The sequence below is a fragment of the Stegostoma tigrinum genome, chromosome 39 (genome assembly GCF_030684315.1).
Source record: "Stegostoma tigrinum isolate sSteTig4 chromosome 39, sSteTig4.hap1, whole genome shotgun sequence".
NCBI lineage: Eukaryota > Metazoa > Chordata > Chondrichthyes > Orectolobiformes > Stegostomatidae > Stegostoma > Stegostoma tigrinum.
The window spans coordinates 12,976,028-13,003,785 of record NC_081392.1 but is presented as its reverse complement, the minus strand read 5'-3'; the positions used below and the strand labels follow the sequence as shown (position 1 = coordinate 13,003,785).

The following is a 27,758-nucleotide window of genomic DNA, read 5'->3' as shown; positions in this document are numbered from 1 at the left end:
GTTCGATTCCAGCCCCAGGTGACTGCCTGTGTGGAGTTTGCACATTCTCCCCGTGTCTGCATGGGTTTCCTCAGGGTGCTGCACCTTCCTCCCACAGTCCAAAGATGTGCAGGTTAGGATGGATTGGCCATGCTAAATTGTGCAGGGATATGCAGGCAAGGTGGGTTAGCCATGGGAAATGCAAGGTTACAGGGATGGGGTAGGTCTGGATGGGATCCTGTTCAGAGGATCGGTGTGGACTCAATGGGCCACATGGCCTGCTTCCATACTGTAGGAATTCTACTGATTACAAGTTTTGGAATTATGTTTAGTCCCAGTCTAATTTAGATCCTTGAATTATATAATTAACCTTTTTTTATTGTCACAGAACAGATTTACAAGGCTTTTGGAAGAATTGGAAAGTTTGACCTATGAGGAGAGATTAAATAGTCTGGAATTGTTGCCTTGAGAACAGAGAGCTTCTGAGGTATAAGTTTGTGAACAGCCTAGATAGAGTGGATAAGAACAGTCTAATTTCATTGGAGAAATCAGTAACCAGGGAGCATTGATTCAAAGTAATTGGTAAATTGCTTAAAGGGTAGTTGAGCAGACGTTTAAAGTCTGGAACTCATTGACTGAAATGTTGGTAGAGGCAGAACTGTCATTACATTTTAAATCACTTGGACGTGCACTTGATGTTGTGTAGTCTGCAGGATTACCAACCAAGACCTGGAAACTGAGATTAGGCTGGATAACTCATGTATAGCCCATGTAAACATGGGTGATCCAATAACTTCTGTGCAGAAAGTCTCAAATGATTCTGACTGTTTAGAGGAGAATTATGAAGCAAAGACATCAATTAAACTCTTGAATAAGGTCTGCAAGTTTGAAACAGTCCCTTAAGTGATAGTTTGAGCCAGCTGCAGTCTGCATTTAGTGTGTCTGCCAGGCTGTAGTGTGGAGAGTGTGAGGGAAATCAGCGCTGCAAATAGTGAGATTCTCAGTGAATTCATTTGATCAGCTTGTTTTGGTGACTTAAGAGGTAAGTGTTCTACACCTTCTTTTCGAATTGCCCACAGTCAAATGTTGACCTGATTAATTCGGAGGGTTTACAGTTGTAACCTTTAGCAAATACTGAATGTGCTTTTCTCTTTCATTGAAAGCATTAAGGCCCGTGAATTCAGCAAAATGAATAACCGCATCGTGAGGCTGGACAGCTCGTCGAGTGAAGAAAGGGAGGAGGTACAGATGCCTGAACCCCTCCATCTCCTGTAAGACGCCCTCTTCGTCTAGGACACACATACACAGCGAAAAATAGATGCAAACACATTGCCATTCCAGAACAGGAGGGGGCCATCTGACCTGAGCCACAGGAGAACATCACTAATCATACGAGAGTTGCTTGAAGTGAGTCAGCCTGATATACTCAGAAGTTCAACAAACTCAGTAATATCTTGGAAAACCAAGACAAGTTTAAAACCTGGGAAATTGTTGCGTCTCTTTTAAGATATGTGGAGAATTGTGAAAGAAATTTTCAGCAATAGTTAGTACTGAATAGCAGCACTGGGAGAACATGTGGACAGTGGAGCTAAGGTTCAGATGGACGATGGTATTCTCTGTGAAGTACACCGCTGTAACAATGCACAATCCAGGTGCTTTTGAATGTGATGCAGTTATCTTTCATAGCCGGCAGATCCTTTTTAAGTCTGGATGAAAGTACACTGACATTGCCTGTCAGGCTAGGCTCATGTTAATGTTACAAACCAGTCGCTGGTGTGACCCTGAGGGTACTGTCGTTTGCAGAGTTCTCATGCCTTTATCACACAGCCTTCTGTACTCTGGAGCAGCTCAACCTCCAACTGGCTGCAAAAAAATCTATTTGATATCTCCTTATATGACAGGTAAAGATGTCAGCTCCTTGTAATTATTTTTGCCCTTTCAACCCTGGAATTTAATTCCAGTCTGAAGTGGGTTTGGGTAATCTCCTGCTGCCACTACCCCACCCCCCACCCCCTGCCCTTCCCTGCCTGACTGCCATTTCCTTGTGGGCATTGGCAACAACAAAACCATCTCCACTTTGCCAACAAGTTGTAATCTCACTGAGAATGCAGAGGGGATGCTGCTGTGAGGAATGGGTAGTGTCTCACTGGTGCTCATTGCAGATTGGGGCTGGGCTGTGTTGTAAGCGGAGAGGAACCAGCTTTACTTGGCATTTATGTCCAATCTAACATTGTGCAACGGGACAGGGGTTTTTACTCAGTGTCTAATCATGCTTTACTTGACTGAGGAATGTTTGATTCTGGCTCTGAGTGTCCTAGGTTTAAGAAAAGGAATTCTATTCATCATCTTAACCAGCACAACATTTGGAACCAAAAGTAAATGTTTTTCTGCTTCAAGCCAATATCATAATTGAAGACTGATTCTTATAAAAGTACATCACTGAAGTATTCTATGGTCAGGACAGTTTGCATGTAACTCACTAGTTTAAATTGGCCTGTAAACAGTGCACAGTGAAGGTAATTTATAGTCTCCTTGGAGTGCTAACCAAAATTCAAGGCACTTTTTATTTTACAGAAGTGCAGTTGACAGCGAGTGCATGAATCTTTTGCTGTCAGCTCACATTGCTCAATGTAACATACATTGTCCTGAGAGCCCTGCAGACTGTTTTTCAGCTGAATTATCTTCAACAACGATCTATCGGTTTAGTGTATATTCAGTGTATGGCAGTGTAGTTACACCATGACAGGAACACTCTGTTAACACTGGGCTGGCTCACTGTGACTCTCATGTCCGTAGTATTGTGTCGTGATGTTCCAGACCTGTCCCAGAACCAGTTTACTAAGAGGATCCCTGGGAGCCCCGAATGAAGTAACACTGAGAGTGGGCTCTTTTCAGATACTGAAACACAAAAATTCAATGAAACACATTTTGCCCTTGATTCCTCACTCCTGAATTGTCAACTCATGCAATTCATATCCATTATAAAGCCATTACATTAGAAGCATAAAATCTAACCATCTGATTATTTCAAAAGGATAAGTTCATCCATATAATTTATAATAAAAATACTTGTGCTTTTATTTAGAATCATCTCAAATGCCCTCGGGCATGATTAATTACTTAGAAGCCCAGTTGTTTATGGAGCTAAAGATGGAACAATTTTTGTGTATAATTTTTCTGGCCAGATAATTGTTCTTATTGGTTGAGAATGGGAAGGAATATCAGCTAGAACATAGAAAAATATCAACTCTGCTTTTTTCCAAAAAATTGTGCTATGGGACAAAATCCTCCAACAGTGCAAAATTACACACACAAGTCCTGGAGTAGGTTATCCGACCCAGAGATGGGAGTGTGCTTGCTGAGCCAAATTGACATGGCGACTTCCAGTTGCAACAGTATCCTTTTACCGGTAATCACGATGAGGTTTATGCCGTGCATTTTGTGCCAGTCTTTCTGTACGGCAGGGCTTTGGTATAGTGACTCTCCGAATTGCTCATCCAAATCTAGCAGTAGTTATGTCAGGCGCACTCCATGTAGGATAATCACCAGAGCAGCAATGGCAGCTGCAGTGAGGACAATCACATTGTGTATTGTCTATGCTTATCAAAGGATGTTGCATGGAGGAAGCAAAAATTACAAAGGCAAGGAGTTGGGTGAGAGTGCATGCTGCTGCGCTGGTATTTCTGGCACGTTACTGCTGCTCTGCAGTGGAGACTATTTCTATTGTTCCACTGTCAACCTCAGTATTAGGAAACTTAAGTTTCCTAATTGATTTGCCATTTGGAGGGTTGAGAAAATAAAGTTGCACATTGTCATTGTTTGGCAACCTGTTAATAATCTGTTATTATGGTTTCTATTTATTGTTGTAGCTGTTTAAAGTTTCTAAATTAAATTATTGAGATCTATTTGAATAGCTTGTATTTGTACTTATCTTCTTCAGTGGGTTTGGCTGGAATAGGCCTGGTGGACACCAGTAGCTGCTATGTAAAAGAAGGTGCCTCCACTTGGTGATTCACTCAGTGCAAGAACGCAAGGGTCTGTTCCATCCTTATTGAGTCATAGACAGGACAGAAATGGACGCTTCAGTCCAACTCCCCCATGCTGACCAGATATCCTGTAGTTTTGGACTCCCCTACCCAAGGAAAAAGACCTTAGTTATTCACCTTATCCATGCCCCTCATGATTTTATAAACCTGTACAAGGTCACCCCTCAGCCTCTGAAGCTGCATGGAAAATTATCCCAGCCTATCCAGTCTCTCCCTGCAGCTCAAACCTGGCAACATCCTTGTAAATCTTTTCTGAACCCTTTCAAGTTTAACAATATTCTTCCTTCAGCAGGGAGATCAGAACTGACCGCTGTATTCCAAAAATGGCCTTAACCAATATCCTGTACAACTGCAACATGACCTCCCAACTCGTATATTCAATGCACTGACCAATAAAGGCAAGCTACCAAATGCTGCCTTCTCTGTTCTGTCTACTTTCAAGGAACTATGCACCTGCACCCCAAGGTCTTTTTGTTTGGCAACACTCCCAGACCCTACCATTAAGTGCATAAGTCCTGCCCTGATTTGCCTTGCCAAGATGCAATACTTATCTAAATTAAATGCCATCTGCTACTCCTTGGCCCTTCTTGACTTTGTTTGCCAGCTGTTTGCTAGGCTGCCTCATACATTGAACACTCCTCAGTTGATGCCCATCAATAACCCCAGTTCTCAACATCCGAAGCCTGTGAAGCCGGGCTAGCAGGTGAATGTACTTTTTCACGATTCCAATTACAAAGTCTTGAAACCTGGGCACCCACAGTTTTATTTACCTGTGTATTTCTCACGGCGCTGTTTGGATCTAGTAAATTTTAAAGATGTGAAGTTTAAGTCCTTAGTCCTTCATAGAAGTTCACCAACACCTTCTCAAGGGCAACTAAGGATGGGCAATAAATGCTGGCCCAGCCAGCGATACCTACACCCCACAAGTGAATAAGAAAAATTACAAATCATAATCTTTGAAACCATGATTTATTTAAGATCGATGTATAGTTAGGAGGTAACCATCCATGGGAAGGACCATGATTATTTAATTGAATGGCAATTCTTGGGTCACTTCATAAAGTAGCCATTATCTCAGAGGACTGTAGCGCTGCTCTCACTTATTAGAGAGAGATACACCTGGCGGCGGTTTAACCTGAAGGTCACCATGCCTTGGGTGAGGTTGAGAAGGAGGAACCTTTATGATCACCTGAGCCAGTGTGGGGATTGAACCTGCATTGTTGGTCTCGGTCTGCATTGCAAGCCAGCAAACCATCAAGTTGACCACTGGGCCATTTCACAAGGCAGTTAAGAGTCAACCACTGCAGAGGAATTATAGTCTTGCGTGGACCAGACCTTGATCCTTCTGAGTGCACACAGAATGCACAATGCAAACAGGGAGACAGTGCTTGAAGCTGACTTTAGAAGGCAAAACGTATAGAGGAAAAGTAGTATAAAAATAATTAAATTGGACCTCCCCCTTAAAGACCACTAACAGCACATGAACAGGCACACTCCAGCAGATAATTCCACGTGGTTAGCATTTTAACTTTTAAAGCTTACAAATGCTAAAAGCACGGCAGGTTTCCTTCCTTAAAGGATGTCAGTGAACCTGTAGGATTTTAAGGTCAATTTTACTGACACCAGTTTTTATTTTCAGATTTACTGCTCTAAAAACCAAATTCAAGTTCTAAACTGCCGTGCTGAGGATTATGTTGAGGATTCACCTCAGGGGCTTTGGATAAATCCAAGCCTCTGGAATAGTCACCCAGGAACATATCTAACAGGAGGTCTTGTGGTATATTAGGAGCATCCTGACCTGTGTACCAGAAGGTCCTGGTCCAAGAGCCATCTCGAGACTTGACAATCTTGGAAAGTGCCCCATGATGTAGCTAAACAGGTTATTCATCGATCTATAAATCTTTCTGACACACCAATGGCAGGCAGTAAAAGCAGGAGAGTTTCCCTCTTGGACAGAACCATGTAGAAGCTGCAATGCAACAGCCTCTCAATATTGAAAGACTCCACGTGCAGGTTGTTGCTGTCACCAACGTTATCCTCATACTGAGAGTCTACAGCACACAGGCACACACACATTTGTGATAAATGGTTTGGCATGTATTACTCTGAGAGCCATCGTTGTTCATCTGAGCAGTCACCAGGGTGTAAAAATTTACAATCCCTGTGCAGTGTAGGAAAGGTGTGGCTGAGGTGCAGGACGAGTTCAATGTATGCGCGTACAATGAGGACTAATCCTTGTCTCATTAACATTAAATGGATGCTATTGACAAAGGTTTGCTTCTAGGTCCTAAGTAGTTGGAAGGACAGAGAGGAAGGAAACATGCCTTCTTGGTCACTGGTCTTAAAAGAGCTCGTGGCTTTTCAGGAATGAACTTTTGATGTGGACATGGGCTGGACAATGCAAACCAGGAAACAGTGCCTGGAGCAGACCTTGGTGAAGGCAAGATTCAGGGAGGAAAGAAAGTAGTTTAAAAATAATTAACTTGGATCTCCCCCTTAAAGACTGCTAACAGCAGATGAACAGGCACACTCCAGCAGATAAATTCCATGTGGTTGGCACTCTTAATCTCTAAAGTTTGCAAATGCTACCACCAAGAGGAAAAGTCCGCGGTTCTTTTATGTGACAGAGGGAGATTATATTTGAAGGATGTGGGTTGAGATGAGGAGAAATGACTGATCCAGCCTCTATTGTTGTCATTTGAATGGCAGAATAAGATAGCTGTCGAGAAGTCATTCCAACTTTCCATACAGTGTATTGTTCCAGTATCCATATCATTTTCCCTGCAGTGCCCTGAGGAATGAGGCTTGCAGAGTGCAGTCGTGCCCACTTCTGTCTTCCTTCATTTTCCAGTAGGGATCATCTTCAGCTGCACCTGGGACAGATTCTCCAGGTTGCCAACCTTCCAGGTTTGCCCTGAAGCCTCCATGAATCGATGATTACCCTCCAGGATTCTGTTACAAGCAAAATTTGGGATAAACATGAAGGGGTGTATTGTTAGTCTGAAAGTACCTAACGGGTTCTTTAAGGTCTGAACAAGATGAATACAAGAAGACATATACGCCTCAGTATAAAGCAACTTTATTAGTTTGTTCACCTTTAGATATATACGAACTAATGAGTGAATCTATTAAACTACTTTAGACTATTCAACACTGCCTTGTGTTCGTGTCAGGGACTCCTGAGTGATGGTTGGAACTTGGAGCTGTATCTTCAATCCCAAGACCCAGGTCTCATACAAACCCTTGTGTGATGAGAGAAAGTCCCTCTCGCTGCGGCAAGTCCTCTAATTCTGACATGTTGTGCTGTATTGTTATGCTGAGTAATTTCACAGCGCTAGCAGTGCTTTTAGGCTGACAGGTTTCGTTAGCGGTCAATTAATTTCTTCCCAAACAATGTAACCCCTTTTTTTCTTTTAACAAATTAAAACCTCCTAGACTGTTTCCATTGGCTTTTATTTTAAATCAAAATTTAAAGATTTAAATATATTTTCCTTTAAAATTCAATTGAATTTCCCATTGTGTGTTTGAACTGGCAACTTGTGTCATGACATTTTATCAATTCCAATTTCACAAACAATTACATTCAGGCTTAAACAGTGCTCGTATGTTGGAGATTCCAGTGATTGTAGTCAGTTCAGGGTTCCTCTGTTTTTAAAGGCTCTGTCTCCATAAAAATCATAGAATCCCCACACCATGGAAGCAAACCATTCAGCCCATTAAGTCCACACCAACCCTCCAAACAGCATTCCACCCTATCCCCATAACCTGCATTTCCCATTGATAACCCACCTAGCCTGCACAATCTGGCATGGTTTGATCCACCCAACCTGCACATCTTTGGACTGTGGGAGGAAACCGGAGCACCCAGAAGAAACTTGCACAGGCAGTCACCTGAGGCTAGAAACGAACCTGGGTCCCTCATGCTGTGAAGCAGCAAAGCTAACTACTGTGCTACCATGCCACCCTAAGGCAAATAGCTCCCTCACTGTGTTCTTGAAACCTATTCAGAAACAGAATCCACTGTGGCTCAAGAAGAAGCCAAGTGGGTTAATAATGTCCACAATTTAGTCCTGACCAAAATTACCAGTCTCCTCATGACAGAAGGTGCGTGAGAATATTGAAACCTGTCAGTCTGCTGGTCTCAAAAACGGCAGGCCTAAGTTAGCAGGTGAGGTGATGTCATACTGTCGCATTTAAAATGTCAAAATCTCCTGATAATGTCAAATTGGCAGTTTAAATTTCTGAAGAATTTTGAATTGCATTTCTGAAGAAGGGTCTAGGCCCGAAACATCAGCGTTCCTGCTCCTCTGATGCTGCTTGGCCTGCTGTGTTCATTCAGCTCTACACCTTGTTATCTCAGATTCTCCAGCATCTGTAGTTCCTACTATCTCTGAAACAGTTTAAATTTCCAATGTCTTAAAAATTTACCTAGTGTTTTCTTTTAACACCACCTGCAAAATATGAATATTAAGAAAAAAATTCTCATTCCAAAATCAGAATTCAAATTGGATGTTTTCCAAAGGTTTATCTATGTTTTGAGAACAAGCTTGACTACTTTTTTCCACAACGTCGTACTGCAGCAGTTTAAAAAAAGAACACTTTCTAAACTTTTCAATGAAATAAGATTTTAAAGTATTGAACCCATGATGCTTTCAGTCCATGCCTTGTTTTAGTACTGATTTCAGTTGATTGGAAGAGATGCTATCCCTGTAACTCTCTGCAAATACAATTCAATTTTCACAAAAGGGTTTCTTTAACTTCACTGGGGGAAGAAATTTACTGATGTTTGCCAAAGGGTCCTACTCCTTGTTCCACCCTTTACGGCACATTGGTGATGTTACACGCCAGGTTTGTCTCACTACACAAGGAGAGAACAGTTGGGGTAACCCTGTCAACTACGTTCTCGAGGTTACCTGCCCTTTCTTGCAAGATAACAGTCCCAGCTGCTGTTTGCTCACAGATTTCTGACTGGTGTGTTTTGATTTTTGCAAATAAGGAGAAAAATCTGTTTTGTTATTGGGTTTCAACATCAATATTCAATTCATCCAATTGCAATATTGGGTCTACCCACAACCTTTTCTTTCTATTACACATTATGGGTATATCGCTTTCTTGCTGGCAATCATTTTTACCCTGTAGCTCTTTTACCAACTTCTGCAGCTTTCTATTTTCTTTATCCAACTGCAAAGTACACAAATGGACACCATAACTTATTCTGGGCAATTTCTAAATCAGTAGAACATACAACATAGACAAGTACAGCACAGTTACAGGCCCTTCGGCCCACCATGTTGTGCCGTGGGATAATCCTAATCCAAGAATAAAATAACCTAACCTACATTCCCCTCAATTCACTGCTGTCCATGTGCATGTCCAGCAGTCGCTTAAATGTTACTAATGACTCCGCTTCCACGACTATCACTGGTAAACTATTCCATGCGCTCACAACTCACTGGGTGAAGAACCTCCCTCTGACGTCTCCTCTATACCTTCCTCCTAACACCTTAAAACTATGACCCCTCGTGGCAGTCAATCCTGCCCTGGGGAAAAGTCTATGAGGATAGTTTGAAGAGGTTGGGACTATTCTCCTTGCAGAGAAGAAGTCTGAGGAGATTATCAAAATAAAGGATTCAAAAACACAAGCGAGCTGAGTAGTGCAGATAGAGAGACACTATTCTCTCTTTTAAAAGGAACAATAATGAGAGGGCAAAATGTAAAATGTTTGCCAAAAAAAAGCAAGAAAATATCGTAACCCCAGCAGTATCTGTGGAGAGAAATCAGAGTTAGCATTTTAGTTACATCTTTCAGTATATATATATCTTTCATTCTTTTTGTTCCTTTCATAACCTCTTTTGAAAGTCTATCAAGGATATAATCAGAATTACTTTTGCATATTTCTACAGTTTCCAGTACAGCTCTTGCTGCCAATGATCCTAACTTTTCCATCAAACTAAGTATCAATCGCATTTTGGAATATCCCAGTGACATAGTAACTTCAATTAAAAACTAATGCTTCTCAAATTAAAAGCCAATTAAACCATTGTTCCAGTGATACTTGAATTAGTTAGAGAGAAAATGTACAACTATGATAACTGGGGATGCTCATTGATACTAGAGAACAAACAGGCTGTCTGCACAGAATGTTTCAGTCTCGTTAAAGTGGAGGGCAGCATCTTCTCTCTAGTCAAGGGAACTCGGCTCTCGGTCTTCCTCCTCTTTTACATTCTTGAACATTTTGCTCAAAACCTGTTCACTGTGCCAAGTGCACTCTTAATCTGAAAGTGCCTAATGGGGTCTTTAAATTGAGGGGTGACAGATATAGGTCAGAAGTCAGAGGTAGGTTCTTCACTCAGAGTATTAAGGGTGTGGAATGCCCTGCCTGCAACAGTAGTAGACTCACCAAGTTTAAGGGCATTTAAACGGTCAGTGGATAAACATATGGATGATAATGGAATAGTGTAGGTTAGATGGGCTTCAGATTGGTGTCACAAGTTGGTGTAACATCAAGAACCAAAGGGCCTGTACTGCACTGAAATGTTTCATGTTCTAATCAAAACGAATACAAGACAACGTGCATCTAAATACAACAAATTTATTAGCTTAGTAGCTTCTTTTTCTGCAATGCTGAACATTTTACTTCTCTTTTTCCTAAGCTGTTGTCACTGAAGAAGCTGTACCTAGGTACCTTTGTACCGAAGATGCCACTGTAAGTGACAACTAATAAACTTTCCACTGCTCATTTGAGTACATACGACAATAAAGCTAATCTCACTGATCTACTTTAGATATGTACAAACTAATGAGCAAACTTATTGGCTTAAACTACTTTACACATATCTAACAAGCGAGCATCACTGCCTTGTCTTCATGTCAGGGACTCCTGAGTGATAACTGGCACTTGGAGCTCTATCTTCGTTTCCATGGGCCTAATCTTCAGCACTGTGATGGTGAAAGTCTCCACTATTAATATTATTCTGAATCCGATGTTGCGCTCTATGGCCATGCTGAGTACTTTCCCAAGCATTCCCCTGTGCTTGGCGGCCATAAACAAGTCCAGTGTCTGTTCTGAAACAGCCTGTTCCCAAAGCAAGGCAAGGTCACTGCAGTTACCTTCCAGCCAAAACAGGCTGCTTCTACACTAAAATAAAACAAAGAACTACAAATGCTGGAGATCTGAAACAAAAACAAATTACTGGCGAAGCTCAGTAGGCCTGGCAATGACTTTGGGAAGAAAGCAGAGTTAACATTGCAAATCAGGTGACTTCATCAGAACTCTAATTTCCAACACTAAACTGTTTTCCAAGTATTTTCCTTCAGTTTCTTCTTGCTATCTTCAATTAATCTGTAACAATCTGGTTCAGAGATATTGTGATCAGAGATAATGGGAACTGCAGATGCTAGAGAATCCAACATAACAAAGTGTGGAGTTGGATGAACACAGCAGTCCAAGCAGCATATTAAGAGCACAAAAAGTGATGTTTCGGGCCTAGACGCTTCATCAGAAAAGGGGGATGGGGAGAGGATTCTGAAATAAATAGGGAGAGAGGGCGAGGCGGATGGATAGAGGAGAAGATAGGTGGAGAGGAGAGTATGGGTGGGGAGATCGAGAGGGGATAGGTCAGTCCGGGGAGGAGGGACAGGTGAAGGGGGCAGGATGAGGTTGGTAGGTAGGAAATGGAGGCGCAGCTTGTGGTGGGAGGAGGGGATAGGTGAGAGGAAAAACAAGTTAGGCAGGCGGGGACGAGCTGGGCTGGTTTTGGGATGCAGTGGGGAGAGGGGACCTAACCTATTCTTCCTCTCACCTATCTCCTCCTCCCACCTCAAGCCGCACCTCCAGTTCCTACCTACTAACCTCATCCCACCCCCTCGACCTGTCCCTCCTCCCCGGAGTGACCTATCCCCGCCCTACCTCCCACCCATACTCTCCTCTCCACCTATCTTCTCCTCTATCTATCCGCCTCCCCCCTCTCCCTATTTATTTCAGAACCCTCTCCCCGTCCCCCTTTTCTGATGAAGGGTCTAGGCCCGAAACGTCAGCTTTTGAGCTCCTAAGATGCTGCTTGGCCTGCTGTGTTCATCCAGCCCCACACTTTGTTATCTTGGTTCAGAGATATTGTTTTTATACTACGAGGGGCTCATTAAGGTTTATAAAAAGTATTCTTTGTATTGATTTTTCTTAAATAAAAGTAGAGGGAATAAAGGCTGCATGGCTCAGCCAATCTTTTCCCAAATGGTATGGAAGGGGAGGACACAGTAAGGACAATTGATGTGGTGAGAGATGGTGGGGGTGGTGGACTTTGCAGGCCAATTGAAAGTGTGTGGGAGGGGTGTGTTCATGTGATTTAATGTCTGGGAGTACATCCATTCAGGATTGACAACGTTATTGGGATCACTGGTCCCTCCTCCTTCCCGAGACCAAGAGTAATCTAGAATACTGTGCACAGGTTGGGGCTCCTTAATTGGGAAAGGATTTACAGGCACTGGAGTGGCTGCAGAGGTGGTTCACTAGGTTGATTCCAGAGTTGAGAGGGTTGGCTTCTGAGAAGAGATTGCCAATAGACTGGGACTATACTCATTGGAATGAGGGGCAATCTTATAGAAACATAAAATTATGAAGGGAATAGATAAGGTAGAAGCAGGAAGGTTGTTTCCACTGGTGGGTGAAACTAGAAATAGGGGGCATAGCCTCAAAATAAGGGCTGCGCAGATTTATGGCTGAGCTGAAGAAAAATTTCTTCTCCAAAAAGGTTGTGAATCTATGGGATTCCCTGCCCAGTGAAGCAATTGAAGCTACTTCATTGAATGTTTTTAAGGAAAAGGTAAATGGATTTTTGAACAATAAAGGAATTAAGGGTTATGGTGAGTGGGCAGGTAAGTGGAGCTGAGTCCACAAAATGGATTAGCCATGATCCTATGGAATGGTGGAGCAGGCTTAGGGACCAGATGGCCCTCTCCTGCTCGTATTTTTTACACTGTTATTCAAGTATGCAATTTATGAGGTCAAATTAACAGCCTGTGATAACGGACCCAGGAACTTCTTGATTGCCACATAGCCTAGTGCTGCTATCAACCATTGCACCAGGCAATTAACCCCTGTCTTTTAAAACTGTTTTGAGTAGAGATCCAGTGGTTCAAGTGGAAGAGAATGAAGAGGGCTTGGCCACTTGTTCCCATACCTGACAGATCTCTCAGACACCAACTTATCAAAGAGGGTTTCACCAAAAACAGGCCTCTTGTTCCCCAAAATCAGGCCTCTTGTTCCCCAAATTAAAAGAAACACAAGAATTCCACTATTTTAGCCACTCTCTTTAGCATTCCTATCTGGATGCCTACTGCGTTTTATGTATATGTCCTTTCCTCACATGGTTACAAACATCAGTACCAACTCCAGAACAGAATACAAGTATATGATTCAACCCAATTACATTTGGAGTCATAGAGCTCTACAGCATGGAAACAGGGTCTAGGCCCGAAACGTCAGCTTTCCTGCTCCTATGATACTGCTTGGCCTGCTGTGTTCATCTAGCTCCACACCTCGTTATCTCTTTTGGTCCAACTTGTCCATTGCTGACCAGATATCCTAAATTAATCTAGTCCCATTTGCCAGCATTTGGTCCATATCTCCCAAACCCTTCCTATTTATGTACTCATCCAGATGCCTTTTAAATGTTGTAACTGTACCAGCCTCCTCCACTTCCTCTGGCAGCTCATTCCATACACTCACCACTCTCTGTGTGAAAAAGTTGTCCTTAGGTTTCTATTAAATCTTCCCCCTCTTACCTTAAACCAATGCCCCTCTAGTTTTGGACTCCCCCACCCTGGGGAAAAGACCTTGGCTATTCACCCCATCCATTCCCCATTTTATAAACCTTTATAAGGTTACCCCTCAGCATCTGACGCTCCAGAGAAAATAGCCCCAGCCTATCCAGTCTCTCCCTGTAGCTCAAACCCGCCAACCCTGGCAACATCCTTGTAAATATTTTTTGAACCCTTTCAAGTCTTTCTAATGGTTAACAAAAACAGCTCAGAGTCAAAAACAGAATGCTGGATAAACTCAGCAAGTCTGGTAGCATCAGTGGAGAAACAGAGTTCACATTTCAAGTTTGCTGTGACTTCTTGTGCTGACGAAGGATTACTGGACTCAAAGTGTGAACTCTGGTTTTCTCTCTCCATGGATACTGCCAGATTTGCAGAGTTTCTCCAGGAATCTCCATGTTTTTTTTCTGATTTCTAGCATCCGCAGGACTGTGCTTTTATTTCGATTGAGAATCACTGCTGTGCCAACATTTGGAATCTCCCTCCATTGCCTATCCTGGCGCTATAAGATATTTACCAAGTTGGAGAGAGTCAATTAGCCCAGTTGGCTGGATGATTGAAGAGTTCTGCCAACAGTATGGCTTCAATTCTTGTACCAGCTGAGATTATCACAAAGGACTTTCTTTCTCACTCTCTCCCCTTGCCTGCGGCATGGTGACCCTCACATTAAACTCACCCCCAGCCAATGCTCTCTCATGAGTGTGTAGCCCTATAATCTGAAAGGACTACAGCTTTACCTTTATGCCTCAGAAGGCAAAAGGTTGGTCAGCTTCCATTGAGGATGCTCCACACTACACTACAGCTTCAGAGAGAGTCTGGCTGCAGATTGCCTTGTCCAGAGCCTGGGCAGCCTGGCCCAACCACCTGTGTGGCACCACTGGAGGGATGGTGGTGTAGTTGGTGGATTTGGTGACAGAGGAGTAGCCAGAATGTTGTCCTCAGTGATCCAGAGCAGAGTGCTGTGATTCTGGTCGATAATGGCCTCTGGACCCAACATTGTAGCTAGCTGAGGTTGTTAAATGTTGGCACTCTGGTCAGTTAGTACCAGCAGTAACCTATTCCCTTGCCCTAACTCCTGAATAGTATTTCAAAGAGTGAGGGTAACGCTGGGCAATTTGTCACCCACCCCTAATTGCCCTGGAGCTGGGTGTCTTGCTTGGCTATTTCAGAGTTGGTCACCTCGCTGTGGGTCTGGAGTCACATGTAGGCCAGACTGGGTAAGGATGCTCCCTTCCCTTAAAGGCATTAGAGATGCATGAACTATTTAGTTTTGCAACAATCAGCACATGGTCACGCAGGTTCCCATTTGTCAAGCCTTTTAATTCCAGATTAATTAATTCAATTTAATTTTCAGCAGTTACCGCGCTCTGAGTATTAGCTGGGAGATTATTGATCTGTTGAATTTGCCACTGCACCACAATCTTCCTCAAATTGTTTTTCTTTTAAAGTAAGTGCATGTTATTTAATTTTTAATGAATCAGCTGGTTATCGCTCAACTGTACACACGCACATAACTCTCCCCAAATCTACATGGTTTTGAAGGTTAGTTCCAAATGTTGGCACAGTGGATCAGTGTTTAGCACTGCTGCCTCTCAGTGCCAGGAACCTGGGTTCAATACCAACCTTGGGTGATTGTTTGTGTGGAGTTTGCATGTTCTCCCTGGATCTGTATGGGTTTCCTCCTACAGTCCAAAGACGTGCAGGTTAGGTGTATTGGCCATGCTGAAATGCCCCTTAGAGTTCAGAGATGTGCAGGCTAGGTGGATTAGCCTTGGGAAATGCAGGGTTACAGGTGTGTTGATGGGCTGAATGGGATTTTATGAAATGTTATACTGTGAAGAAGAAATATGAACAGGAGTCAGCCATCTAGCTCCCTGGACCCTGCTCTCCCATTCAATAAGATCATAGTTGATCTTTCTCATGGACTCAGGTTCACTTACCTGCCCGCTCACCAGAATCCTTAAATCCTTTACTGTTCAAAAATCCATGTTCGCCACAGAATTTATTAAATGAGGGAGCCTCAACTATTTCACTGGGCAGGGAATTCCACAGATTCACAATACTTTGGGAGAAGAAATTCCTCCTCAACTCCATCCTAAATCTGCTGCCCCTTATTTTGAGGCTATGGCCGCTGAGATCTCGTTTCAGCCTCCTTGTTTCTATCTCATCTATTCCCTTAATAATTTTGTATGTTTCTATACTCGCTTGTCCTCACTTTTTATGTTATCTGTTATAGAAAAAAAGACTTGCATTTATATAGCACCTTATACAACCTCAGACAATCCCAAAACACTTACAGACAAGAAAATACTTTTGAAGCGTAGCGACTGCTTATAATGTGAGAACAATTTGCACAGTCAGCTCCCACAAATAGCAGGGATGTGAGAGATAACGGGAACTGCAGATGCTGGAGAATTCCAAGATAATAAAATGTGAGGCTGGATGAACACAGCAGGCCAAGCAGCATCGATGCTGCTTGGCCTGCTGAGTTCATCCAGCCTCACATTTTATTATCTTATAATAGCAGGGATGTGTTGTTTGAGGACTAAGCGATGGCCCTGGCACGAGGTGGAATAGGGTGAGGAATACCTACCTTGTTTCCATATAGTGGTGTCTCTTAAATTCACCTGAAGGAAAAGGTGTGACACATCTAACAACGTAGCATTCCGTCAGGACTGCACTGTCCTCACGTCTCTACTGCGGCAATGAGAGTGCAGCCCAGAGAGAGTTGAATTTTCTTCTCTGTTTATCTGCCCTTTTAAGGCGATCTCAGCCGTAGCCCTTTTAAATTGCACGGTGCTGGCGGAAGTGCAAGGCTGTGCATTGTGGGGTGAAGGGGAGTGTGTGAGCACTTGGGATCAGGGAGGGGAGGGAATGCAATGTAACGTAGAGTGGTTACAGTGTGGCAAGGAACAGTTAGGAAAAAGCATGTTACAACAGGACAGTGCTCTTTGCTGAAGAGGAATGCAACGTACTGCGGTGATCGAGGGAGCTGGAACATAAAGAAACACCCTGGGCAGGTTAATACTTCGCCTCTTAGATTGAAAGAAACAGAGGAAAAATCGGTGTGTGAGTAGTCACACGTCAGGACAGGAATTCGCTTTGCAGAACCTTTAGCCACCGAAAGGGAGAATCTTCAAAAACCAAATATGAGGTAGGACTTAAGTCTTTTTTTTCTTGTCAGTTTCTGGGTATGTGTGAATTTCCACCGGTTCATAACGTGCTTTTGAGCTGCTGAATGGGATTCAATTTCCTTGGGTTTGTGTTCTAAACAGGACACAAGTCCATTGACTTCTGCCTAAAACGAAATGGACATAGTTTCTCTACGCCTCGTGTAGGAAAATTAATTCGTTTTCTTTTCTAAGACGCGAATGATTCGGCTAAATTATGAAAATACAGTTTAATCAAGTTGGGTTTAACTGCAGTGGTAGATCAATCAGATTGAAACTTCTGCGTTTGATTCCGGTTCCCTCATGAGTGGGGATTTTTTCTTAAAATGGGGATTCGATTTTTTTTTGTTTGTTATTAAGAAATATCGATTGCTAATTCTATCATTGTCCGTGTGCTTGTTTCCCCTCTTGAAGAAACTTAATTTCAAGTGCACTTTCCCCCCCCCAATTCTGTAGTTAGACACAAAACAATGCAACGTACCTTTTCAGCCTGGATTGTTCATTTGTTTTCACTTGTTCACTGTTGATCTTGGAGGAAGAACAATGTTTTAATGGGTTCTGATAGCCTGAGTTTGGTAGGGAATGTAATTAATGTGGTTTTGATGATGTTTTGTTACAAGAATTTTGCAGACTAGTAACCACAGTCGAGAGTAAGCTATCAAACAGCCAACTTTCCCCTCACGCTGTTTATTTTTAAACTAAGATTCCATTGTGCCATCTCTTTTCTCTTTCCTTGCACCACCTCCCCCCCCCCCCCCGCGACTCCTTTTCTTAAATACCACGGTGAAAGTCTTCTGGTGCAGAAAATCTAAAAGTTTTTGAAACCTGACTTCTGTAATAGCTTAAACATGACTTCCTGAGTCGCTCTTCTCAACTCAGCTGCTTTATTTCAGCCTGAGTTTTACAACCAAGTTTCCTGGTAACAAGAGTGTGTGTCTGCACGCACCTTGTGTGTCTCTAAAGTGCCGTTTGGTCACTTGGCTTAATTGTACAGTTCCAGTTGCCGTGTGACATCACGGCATGTTTAAATAAGGAAAGCAAATAGTTGTTGGGTGATGTGGGTTTCTTCCCAACGAAAAAAATTCCTTGGATTAGACCCATGCCGTTTCCAATGTAATCAGTAACTGGTGCAGAGGTTTTTTTTATTTAAAGAGACATTTGGAATTATTTAGCCATGTGTGGAAGAAGAGTATCCAGGGCAAGCAGAATTTGAGCTGGACTGAAAAGGAGAGTTCTTGTTTAAAATCCAGAGACCCTCATTCCGAAAAAGGGTCACCCGGGCTAAACATTAACTCTGCCTTCTCTCTCGGCAGATGCTGCTGGACCTGCTGAGTTTCTCCAGCAATCTGTGTTTAAACCTGTAATGTTATCTCGCTCTCCTTTCTGTCCCCTGCCTCCCCCCACCCCAGCAATTTCTGATATTTATTTTCAGATTTCACACAGTTTCTCTTATTTTGTTTTGGATTTAAAAGAAGTGAGGAATTGTAATAAGCCGATTGTGAGACTGTTAATCCAAGGACCCAGGTAATGTTCTGGGACCTGGGTTCGAATTCCACCATCTGCGGTGGTGCCATTCAAATTCGATTAAAAATCTGGAGTTAAGAGCCTAATGAAGCCCATAAATCCATTATTAATTGTCAGGAAAAACCCATCTTGTTCTGTTCCTTTTAGGGAAGGAAACTTCCATCCTTACCTGGGCTGGCCTACATGTGACTCCTGACCCACAGCAATGTGGTTGACACTGAACTGCCCTCTGGCCAATTAGGGATGGGCAATAAATGCTGACCTAGCTCACGAATAAATTTTTAAAAAAAGAAACCCACCCAGGGGAAACATCATCTTGCCTGTGCCTACTCCGTCCATCCCTTTTTTAAAAATATTTTGCAGATTAAAAAGGTAGCTGCAAGAGTCTGCCTACAAAAGCCTCTGTCCTGTTAGCACCTCTAACAAGTCTGCCCTCCCATGGTGCTGTGTCTGGATTGTTGGCCTCATTCCCGTTTTCCATCCCTCCGAGTGAGATTTCAATCTGTGACCTTCGTACTCTCTAAAGGGGCAATGCTAGCAATGAGTCACAGTGGTTCAACCCTGAGTTTCCTTCACTGCTCCCTCCTAAGCCGGACATAAAGCTGTTTCGATATGTACTGTTTGAAAACAAAACTTTAACCAATGTAGACTTTTATTTAATGAGGAAAGGCCGGACATGTATCCAATGGAGTTTAGTGTCTGCGGTGGCTGAATTGAAACACCTAAGATCCTGAGGGAGACTTGACTGGGTGGATGTGGAAAGGATGGCTCTTCTTGTGGGAGATTCTAGAAAGAGGGGTCACTGTTTAAAACAGATGGAGAAACTTTTTTTTCTGAGGAGTCGTGAGTCTTTGGAATTGCCTACCTCCAAAAGGCAGTGGATGTAGAATCTTTCAATATTTTTAAGGCTGAGGGAGATTGATTCTTGATGACCCAAGGTGGGGGGGAGGGTTTGTGAAAGAAGATCGGGGGATATGCAGGAGCATGGAGTTAAGGTTAAAATCAGATCAGCCGTGATCTTCTTGAATGGGGGAGCTGGCTGGAAGGGCCGAGTGGCCTTCTCTTGTTCCTCCTTTTTGTAGGTAGACGTCCCCTGGTGGGTGACGGTACTAAAATTAAACAATTGATGGAAATAGATCAAAATTAAATCGCAACAGCATTGCCTGGCCTGATGATGCGTTTGAGCCCCTGTTATGCCCACTGGTCTCTAGACCATCCAGTAGTACCAGTAGACAATGCACGTTCTCTCCTAATGGGACCAGAACGCAAACATAACCGCACAGTGGGGTCAATACTACCAGCCCTTCCATAACCAAAGCCTGATGCTGTCAGTGGCCACGTTGGCCAGGCCAGTGAAGGGACCCTTTGATCTCGTCTGCACCTCTCTCCTCCCGTTGATCATGAGTCTGGGGCCGAAACGCAACCAAAAATGTGAAAGTGACCCTTTTAGGGAATGACAGGAGCCGCAGGTGACAACGTAAACGGGGTGCACCATTTCCCCCAAACTGCACACAACCTGGTGCTGAGTGGACTTGCTTAACCTGGCATTGCATGGGATTGCTGCCTGCAAGTGTGATGCAGCCCACACTCCCAATGGAATGGGGAAGGAGCACACGCCGTCTCTCTCACTTGCATTGGTCAGGTTTGGTGTGGAATTGATACAGAATGTTTCCTCAATAGACACTGACCAAGTCATCTATGATCCTCCTAGATCCTGTTTTTGTTTGGCGGGGGGGTGGGCAGTAGGGGCTGGAATGCTTGGCTCACTGTGACTGGGTGACGTTGAATGTCATCATTTCCTTTCCCTCACAGGTTTGAGTGATGGGAGTCTGCTGGTGGCCAGACCAGGTGAGGGATGCAGATTCCCTGAAAGGCATCTGGAGCACTGTGTCCGGTTCTATAGGAACGATGTTAGTAAACTGGAGAGGGTTCAGAAGAGATGTACCAGGGTCACTGGGAATGGAGGAATTGAGTTATAAGGATAGGCTGGAGCATAGGAGGTTGAGGGGTGACCTTTTATAGAGGTTTATAAAGCCATGAGGGGCATGGGTAGGATGAATGGCAAAGGTCTTTTTTCCCTAGGGTAGGAGGGGGTCTAAAACTAGGGGGCATAGGTTTAAGGTGAGGGGGAAGATTTGAAAAGGAAATGACGATCAAACTTTTCATACAGAGAGTGGTTCGTGTGTGGAATGAACTTCCTGAGGAAGTGGTGGATGTGGGTACAGTTATAACATTTAAAAGACATTGGAAAGATACATGGACAGGAAAGGTTTGATGGGTATGGACCAAGTGCAGGTTAGTTCAGTTTGGGAATATGTTTAGCATCGACTGGTTGAACTGAAGAGTCTATTTCTGTGACTGTGCAATTTTCAAGGTCATTTTGCCTACTCTAGCCCCACAACTTTTGATCTTTTAATTGCTCCTGTGCCTCTTCCTCAATCTGCAGAACAGGCTTGAAGAGTTGAATGGTTTACTTCTGTTTCTATGTTCCTAGTCTTCACAACCCCACAGCGTAGCCTATGTTTCTATTGCGCTTTGTAACATTGTGAAATATCCCAAGGTGCTTCCCAGGCGTGTTCTTCGGCATAGACTGTCACCAAGGAATTGGGACAATGCAGTCAGTTTTAGTAATTGTTGTAAAGCAGGAGATTGTGGTGGAGCGGCAGAGAGAGGTATGTTCTACACAATGGAGTGAACCAATGAAGAATGCAATAGTAGCCTAGACTGTACACACTTTACTAATGTTTGTTGGCAGAAGCTTGCAATGCAAGCTTGTATCTCCAAACACACAGCTCCATTTGTTTCAAAAGTGAATCCAAACACAGTTAAACACCCAGTTGATACACCCGCAGCGAGGTTTGGAAATAAAACTCTACAACTTGAGAGAGAGGCAACTGACGATAGCTGAAAGGTGATCCACTGCACAGTTCGATAGGAGGCCGTTAGTACAGAGGCTGGTTCTCTCTGAGCTCGTCCCACTCCACCCTGCCTTTTCTTTGCAGTCTATAAATTTGTTCTCCCCAGGTAACTGTCCAGTTCTCTTTTGGGAGCCCCAAATGATCTACACACTCAGGTCATGCATTCCAAAGTCTAACTACTTGCTGTGCTTAAAAAAAAACTTATTTCTTGATACACTAGGCTCTTCTACTGGTAACATTAAACTAGTGTCCCCTCTGCCAATCTACCCTGTCCAGGGCCCTTGTGCTTTTAGACACCTCTGTCAAATCTCGTCTGTAAAGAAGTGAGCGCCCATATTAACTAGTCTTTCCATGTAATTACTATCTCCTGCCTTCTAAACCATGAGGTTCCTCCCAAAGCCTTACTGCACTCTCTAAGACATCTTTTCTTCTTTTTGTGGTGCTCACAATTCAAATTGTCAATTTATCATAGAATCCCAGCAGTGTGGAAGCAGGCCGTTTGGCTCCTGAGTCCATCCAGACCCACCGCCCACCCTATGCCCTGTAACTCGCACAGCTAACCCACCTGGCCTGCACCTCCCTGGATTCTATAGGGTAATTTTAGCACAGCCAGGCCACCCTAACCTGCACATCTTTGGGCTGTGGGAGGAAACCAGAGCCGACACAGGTGAGACGTGCAAACACCTCGCTGACAGTCACCCGAGGCTGGAATCAAACCGGGGTCCCTGGTGCAGTAAGGCAGCAGTGCTAGCCACTGTGCTGCCTCATAAATTAATTATGTTAATAAAATCTGGAATTGAATGCAATAGTGACCCCAAAACAACAGGATTGTTGTTTTTAAAAAAAAAAGAACCAATCTGGTTTGCCAATGCCCCTTTAGGAGGGGGAATCCATACCCAGCCTGGGCCTACGTCTGACTCCAGACCCCATAACTGCCCTCTGGCTAGCTTGGGCTGTTTCAATCAGTTAGGGGGCAGTTGGGGATGGGCAACAAATGCCGGTCTGCTGAGAATGCACACATCCTATGAAAGAATTTAAAGGATTAAGAAGCTGTTAAAACAAAACCAGTAAATCCTGTGGTGCTACACAGCTCAATATGCACTGAACACCTCCTGCTTCACTTGTTTTGGGAGCCTCCTGAAATATCTCCAAGGCGGTTGTGAACCCCTGTTTTACATTAGAGACCCATTCCATTTCTAAACCGTTTCAAACAGCTACAAACCTCTTTGGAAATGCCCCCACGGTTGTGAAAGACATTGTAAATTTCCTTCATAACACAGCTGGTGAATGCAAGTTGCTTTAACATTTCAGGCACATTGATTTCAACATAAGTATTGCCCCAGAAACAGAGCGGAACTGTGGAAATTAGGAAGAATTATATTGGTGCACAGCTTCAAGTCCAGTCCATCCATTAGCTGTTAGATTGCTTCCTGCAGCAATTATACTTGCACTTTCCCTCCAAATTCAGGCAAAATAATCTTTCCCCCTCCTTTGATGTTCTTAGCAGCCCAGGAATATTGACATTTGGAGTGGCACAGTGGCTTAGTGGTAAGCACTGCTGCCTCACAGCACCAGGGGCCCAGTTTCAATTCCAACCTCGGGTGACTGTCTGTGTGGATTTTGCACGTTCTCCCCATGTCTGTGATGCTCTGTTTTCCTCCCACAGTCCAAAGATGTGCAGGCTAGGGTGGATTGGCCGTGCTAAATTGCCCCATAGTGTCCAGGAATGTGTAGGATAAGTGGGTTAGCCATGGGAAATTCAAGGTTTCAGAGATTTTGGAAGGTGGGTGTGGGTAGGATGCCCTTCGGATGGTCATTGTTGACTTGGGCCAAATGGCCCACTTTCAAACTGTAGGGCTTCAGTGATTCTATGAGAATTTGAAATCCACCACTTGCCGTGGCGAGTCACAGAGCCGTATGGCACAGAAACTTTCAGCCCAACTCATCCATGCCGACCTGATATGCTAAATTAATCCCATTTGCCAGCATTTGGTCCATATCCCTCTAAACCCTTCCTATTCATGTCCCCATCCAATGCCTTTTAAATGTTGTAATTGTACCAGCCTCCTCCACTTCCTCTGGCAGCTCGTTCCATACACGCACCACCCTCTGTGTGAATAAGCTGCTCTTATGTCACTTTTAAACCTTAAACCTACAACCTCTACTTTTGAATTCCCCTGCACTGGGGAAAAGACCTTGATTAGTCACGCTATCCCTGCCTGTCATGATTTTACAAACTTCTATAAGGTCACCCCTTGGATTTGAACCCGGGTCTCGAGGATTTACTTGCTCCTCTGGGTGACCCCGGTACCACCTCTGTGTGTTTAATTGTATAGTGAAATGTTGGGAGTGACTCCTCTGGTTCACAGTACATTTGTGTTAAAAATAAAAGCCCTTCAATGAACTGTCAGGGGAGAAAGCACAGAGGTAGAAACTAGAACATCTGAGCAAGCTCTGTCAACAGTTAAGTGACAAATGACTGATTCATCTCTTTTAGTCATGTTGGGTGAGAGTTAAATATTGGTCAGGAAGTATGCTCTTATTTATTGCCCCCCCCTCTCTAAATCATGGTGAAATGTCGCTTGTGCCTTGTATGTGAGTTTTCACAGTGTGATATTTTTCCAACTGTTTGCCTGTGGAATGAGCTTACGTTGCGGTGAGTGGAGGTAGACCTTTTACACTGCTTTTCCATTCAATAAAATTGTGGCTAAATCTTAATTATGACCTTGACTCTAGTTTGCTGCCTGCATCCAGTAACCCTGAAGTCACTCAAGTCTTTATCTAGCTTCATTTTCGATGATTCAGCCCACACCGCCCGCTGCTCTAGGGAAGAGTCTTTCAAACCTCTCATGACTAATTGCCCTTCATTTTCCATCTTAAATGGCAGACTCCTTCCTTTGTAACTGTGCCTCCAACCCACCCCCCACTCCCCACAGATCTAAATTTCCTCACCCCAGAGGGTAACGTCTACTCAGCATCTACCCCCAGCGAGCTCCCTCAGGATTTTTCACGTCTCGGAGACCAGTCCCCATTCCCCTGAACTGCAGTGAGGACAGGATCAGAGACAGATCCTTCATTCCAATAATCAGTCGGATGGAGGAGGACGACAATTTCTTTAAAGATGGGTGTCCTTGAAGGAGGTTTCGCAGCGACTGGGGGATAGTTGGAAGAGTCGTGATGAAGGGTCTTCCCTGGTCTGACCTATCCCCTCCCTACCTCCCCACCTATACTCTCCTCTCCACCTATCTTCTTTTCTCTCCATCTTCGGTCCGCCTCCCCCTCTGTCCCTATTTATTCCAGAACCCTCACCCCATCCCTCTCTCTGATGAAGGGTCTAGGCCCGAAATGTCAGCTTTTGTGCTCTTGAGATGCTGCTTGGCCTGCTGTGTTCATCCAGCCGTGTTCATCCAGCCTCGCACCTTATTATCTTGTATACCTGAAATGTTGACTTTCCTGCTCCTCTGCTGCCTGACCTGCTGCGTTCCTCCAGCTCCACACTGTATTGACTGACTCCAGCTTCTGCATTTCTTGCTATCATAGAATCCTTACAGCGTGGAAACAGGCCCTTCAGGTCCAACAAGTCCACACCGACCCTCAGAACGTCCTGCATAACCCGCCTAGTCTACTCATCCCTGAACACTGTAGGAGTAACTTCCCATGGCCAATCCACCCTAACCTGCACATCCCTGGACACTATGGGTAATTTAGCACGGCCAACACACCCTAACCTGCACGTTCCTGGGCACTATGGGTAATTTAGCACAGCCAATCCACCCTAACCTGCACATCCCTGGGCACTATGGGTAATTTAGCACGGCCAATCCACCCTAACCTGCACATCTTTGGACTGTGGGAGGAAACCGGAGCACCCGGAGGAATCCTGTGCAGACACGGCGTTGATGTGCAAACTCCACACAGACAGTCACCCGAGGGTGGGATCGAGCCCGGGTCCCTGGCGCTGTGAGGCAGCAGCGCTAACCAGCTGGGGCACTGTGCCACGAATCAGTCAAGTCAGCTTCCTGTTTGCTTCCAGTTTTCCTGGCTCAAAATAACCTCTCCCGTCTCCAAGGTCGTCTTCAGACTTTTTGAGGGTTACGTTTTCCTTCTCACTCACCTCTTTGGGAGGATGCTGCCATTGGGGGTCCCTTATGTAGTTTAGATTCGCTCAAGCAGGATTAGAAGAATTCATCAATATCCTTATTATTAACAACCCTATATTGAATTCAGTGCTGATTTTGAGCTCGCCAGCTTTAATTTCCTAGAAACCATGGTACTAACAATGATGAGACAATAGCTGTAAGTCAGCAACAGAAGGTACATTTATCCCCAATAATTGATTTGTGACAATGTGCTTTTGATAGAAGGTGCTGCCTGTGGTGTCAGGTTCCCCTGGCGCCCGGTTAGCGAGCTACTACTTTGTGTTGACAGCCTCGTTCTCTTGCTTCTCGCCGTGCTGTTCCGTGTCTACACATCCTAAACTATGCTGCAAAAGCTGCTTTTCTTTTTATTGAAATAAAAGCTCGTAAACCGAATCTGTGCATCAACAGCTAGACCAATGTTTGTTATCCTCGAGAAGGTGGTGGTGAGCTGCCTGCTTGAGCCTCTGTACTCTGCATGCTGTAGGTTGACCCACAAAGCCCTTAGAGAGGGAATTCCAGGATTTTTACCCTGTGAAGGAACGGCGGTATATTTCCAAGTCAGGACGGTACGTGGCTCAGAGGGGAACTCCCAGGGGGCTGGTGTTCCTATGCATCTCCTGCCCTTGTCTTTCTAGATGGAGAGTGGGTGTGGGTTTGGAAGGTGCTCTTTGGAGGAGCCTTGGTCATCACATTTTATTTATAAAGTAACTAGTTCACAAAGAGCTCGCACGCGAATGATAAAAATTGCTGATAGCAGCGCAACATAGTTGCGGTGGAACGCAGTAACTTGAGTGATCCGTTTTGTGGTCTTTGAGTTGAGTTGATGAAACAAGGCCAATAGTCCCACAAGCCTACCCTCCTCTTATGTCTGAAAGTGTGCCCCCACCCCACCCCACCCCACCCCCCATGCCCCCCCATAGACGTCACCGTCTGTGTCCTTCCCACTAACCTACTCCTGGATTGATTGGCTTTTATGAGAACAAGTTCCTTTTGGGCCCTGTCTTACTGAATCCCCCTGGCATTTGAATGCTTTTTGGCACTTTCTAGTTCACCTCGTGTATGGGGTGCAGTGGGGTAAATAGCCAAGGGTGGGTAAGTCCAAAAACTAGAGGGACATACGTTTGAGGTGAGAGGGGAAAGATTTAAAAGGGACCTGAGGGGCAATTTTTCACACAGAGGGTGGTGTGTGTGGAATGAGCTGCCAGAGGAAGTGGTGGAGGCTGGTACAACAACATTTAAAAGGCATCTGGATGGGGACATGAATAAGAAGAGTTTAGAGGGATATGGGACTGGATTAATTTAGGGTATGTGGTCAGCATGAATGAGTTGGACCGAAGGGTCTGTTTCTGTGCTGGATGACTGTATCCCTTGTGTTTGAGGTGCCTGGAGCTGGCACCTGAATCTAATCTCCTGCAATGATTGGCCCATTTATGGGAGGTGGCAAAAGTAGTTTGCCATTTGGAGCTCTCTTAATCGTGTGAGTTTGCTTTTTGAGCCATTATTGGGTAACCATGTTGTGGGGGTTGTCTGGAGTGGGGTTTGAACCCTGCATTTCCTGGCTGTGAACTGGTGATGCTATCCGCCAACCAATTGTTTGGTGTAACAGCAGAGCATATTTTCACTGGTGTGAAAATCTCTCTTGATTGTTCAAACACCATGTTCCTCCAGACTGCTGTGTGACTGGATTGTAAGTCTGTCGTGCAGTTGGGACAGGATAAAGGTTGTTTATTGCCCAGGGTCTTGAGTGGTTTGTTGGGGTCGTTTCAGAGGGCAGTTAAGAGTCCATAATGTTGCAGTGGGTCTCGTGATATCATTGCTGGCTGATTAATGCTGCGACCTACATAATGTTCTGGAAACGGTGTCCAAATCCCACCTTAGCAGATGGTTTTGACTTCTAATTCCACATTTTATTGAATTAAGAGTCTGCTGGTGCAACTAATGTCTTTGTCTGGGGCAAAACCCATCTGGTTCACAAGTATCCTTTTAGGGAAGGAAATTTGCCATCCTTACCTGGTCTGGCCTACATATGACCCCAGACCCACAGCAACGTGGCTGACTCTGAACTGCCCTCTGGGAAATTGGTGATAAACGGTAAATGCTGGCCCACTCAGACACCCGCATCCTCGATGAGATCAGTGGTCAGGTCAGAATTGAACTCTTAAAGCC

General features: G+C 44.2%; 2 protein-coding genes across 3 annotated transcripts in view; both read left to right on the top strand.

Moving 5' to 3' along the window:
- LOC125447744 (meiosis initiator protein-like) overlaps positions 1-3,842 on the top strand; it is a 182,120-nt gene extending 178,278 nt beyond the window's left edge. Inside the window, exon 16 of the mRNA XM_059640887.1 lies at positions 1,143-3,842. Within this exon, the coding sequence (XP_059496870.1) occupies positions 1,143-1,254 (112 nt within the window). The 3' untranslated portion in view covers positions 1,255-3,842. The remainder of the gene's footprint in view (positions 1-1,142) is intronic.
- A 12,835-nt stretch (positions 3,843-16,677) lies between these two features.
- vaspb (vasodilator stimulated phosphoprotein b) overlaps positions 16,678-27,758 on the top strand; it is a 76,708-nt gene continuing 65,627 nt past the window's right edge. For both annotated transcript variants that reach the window (XM_059640937.1, XM_059640936.1), the window contains exon 1: positions 16,678-16,995. In XM_059640937.1, the coding sequence (XP_059496920.1) occupies positions 16,991-16,995 (5 nt within the window). In that variant the 5' untranslated portion in view covers positions 16,678-16,990. The remainder of the gene's footprint in view (positions 16,996-27,758) is intronic.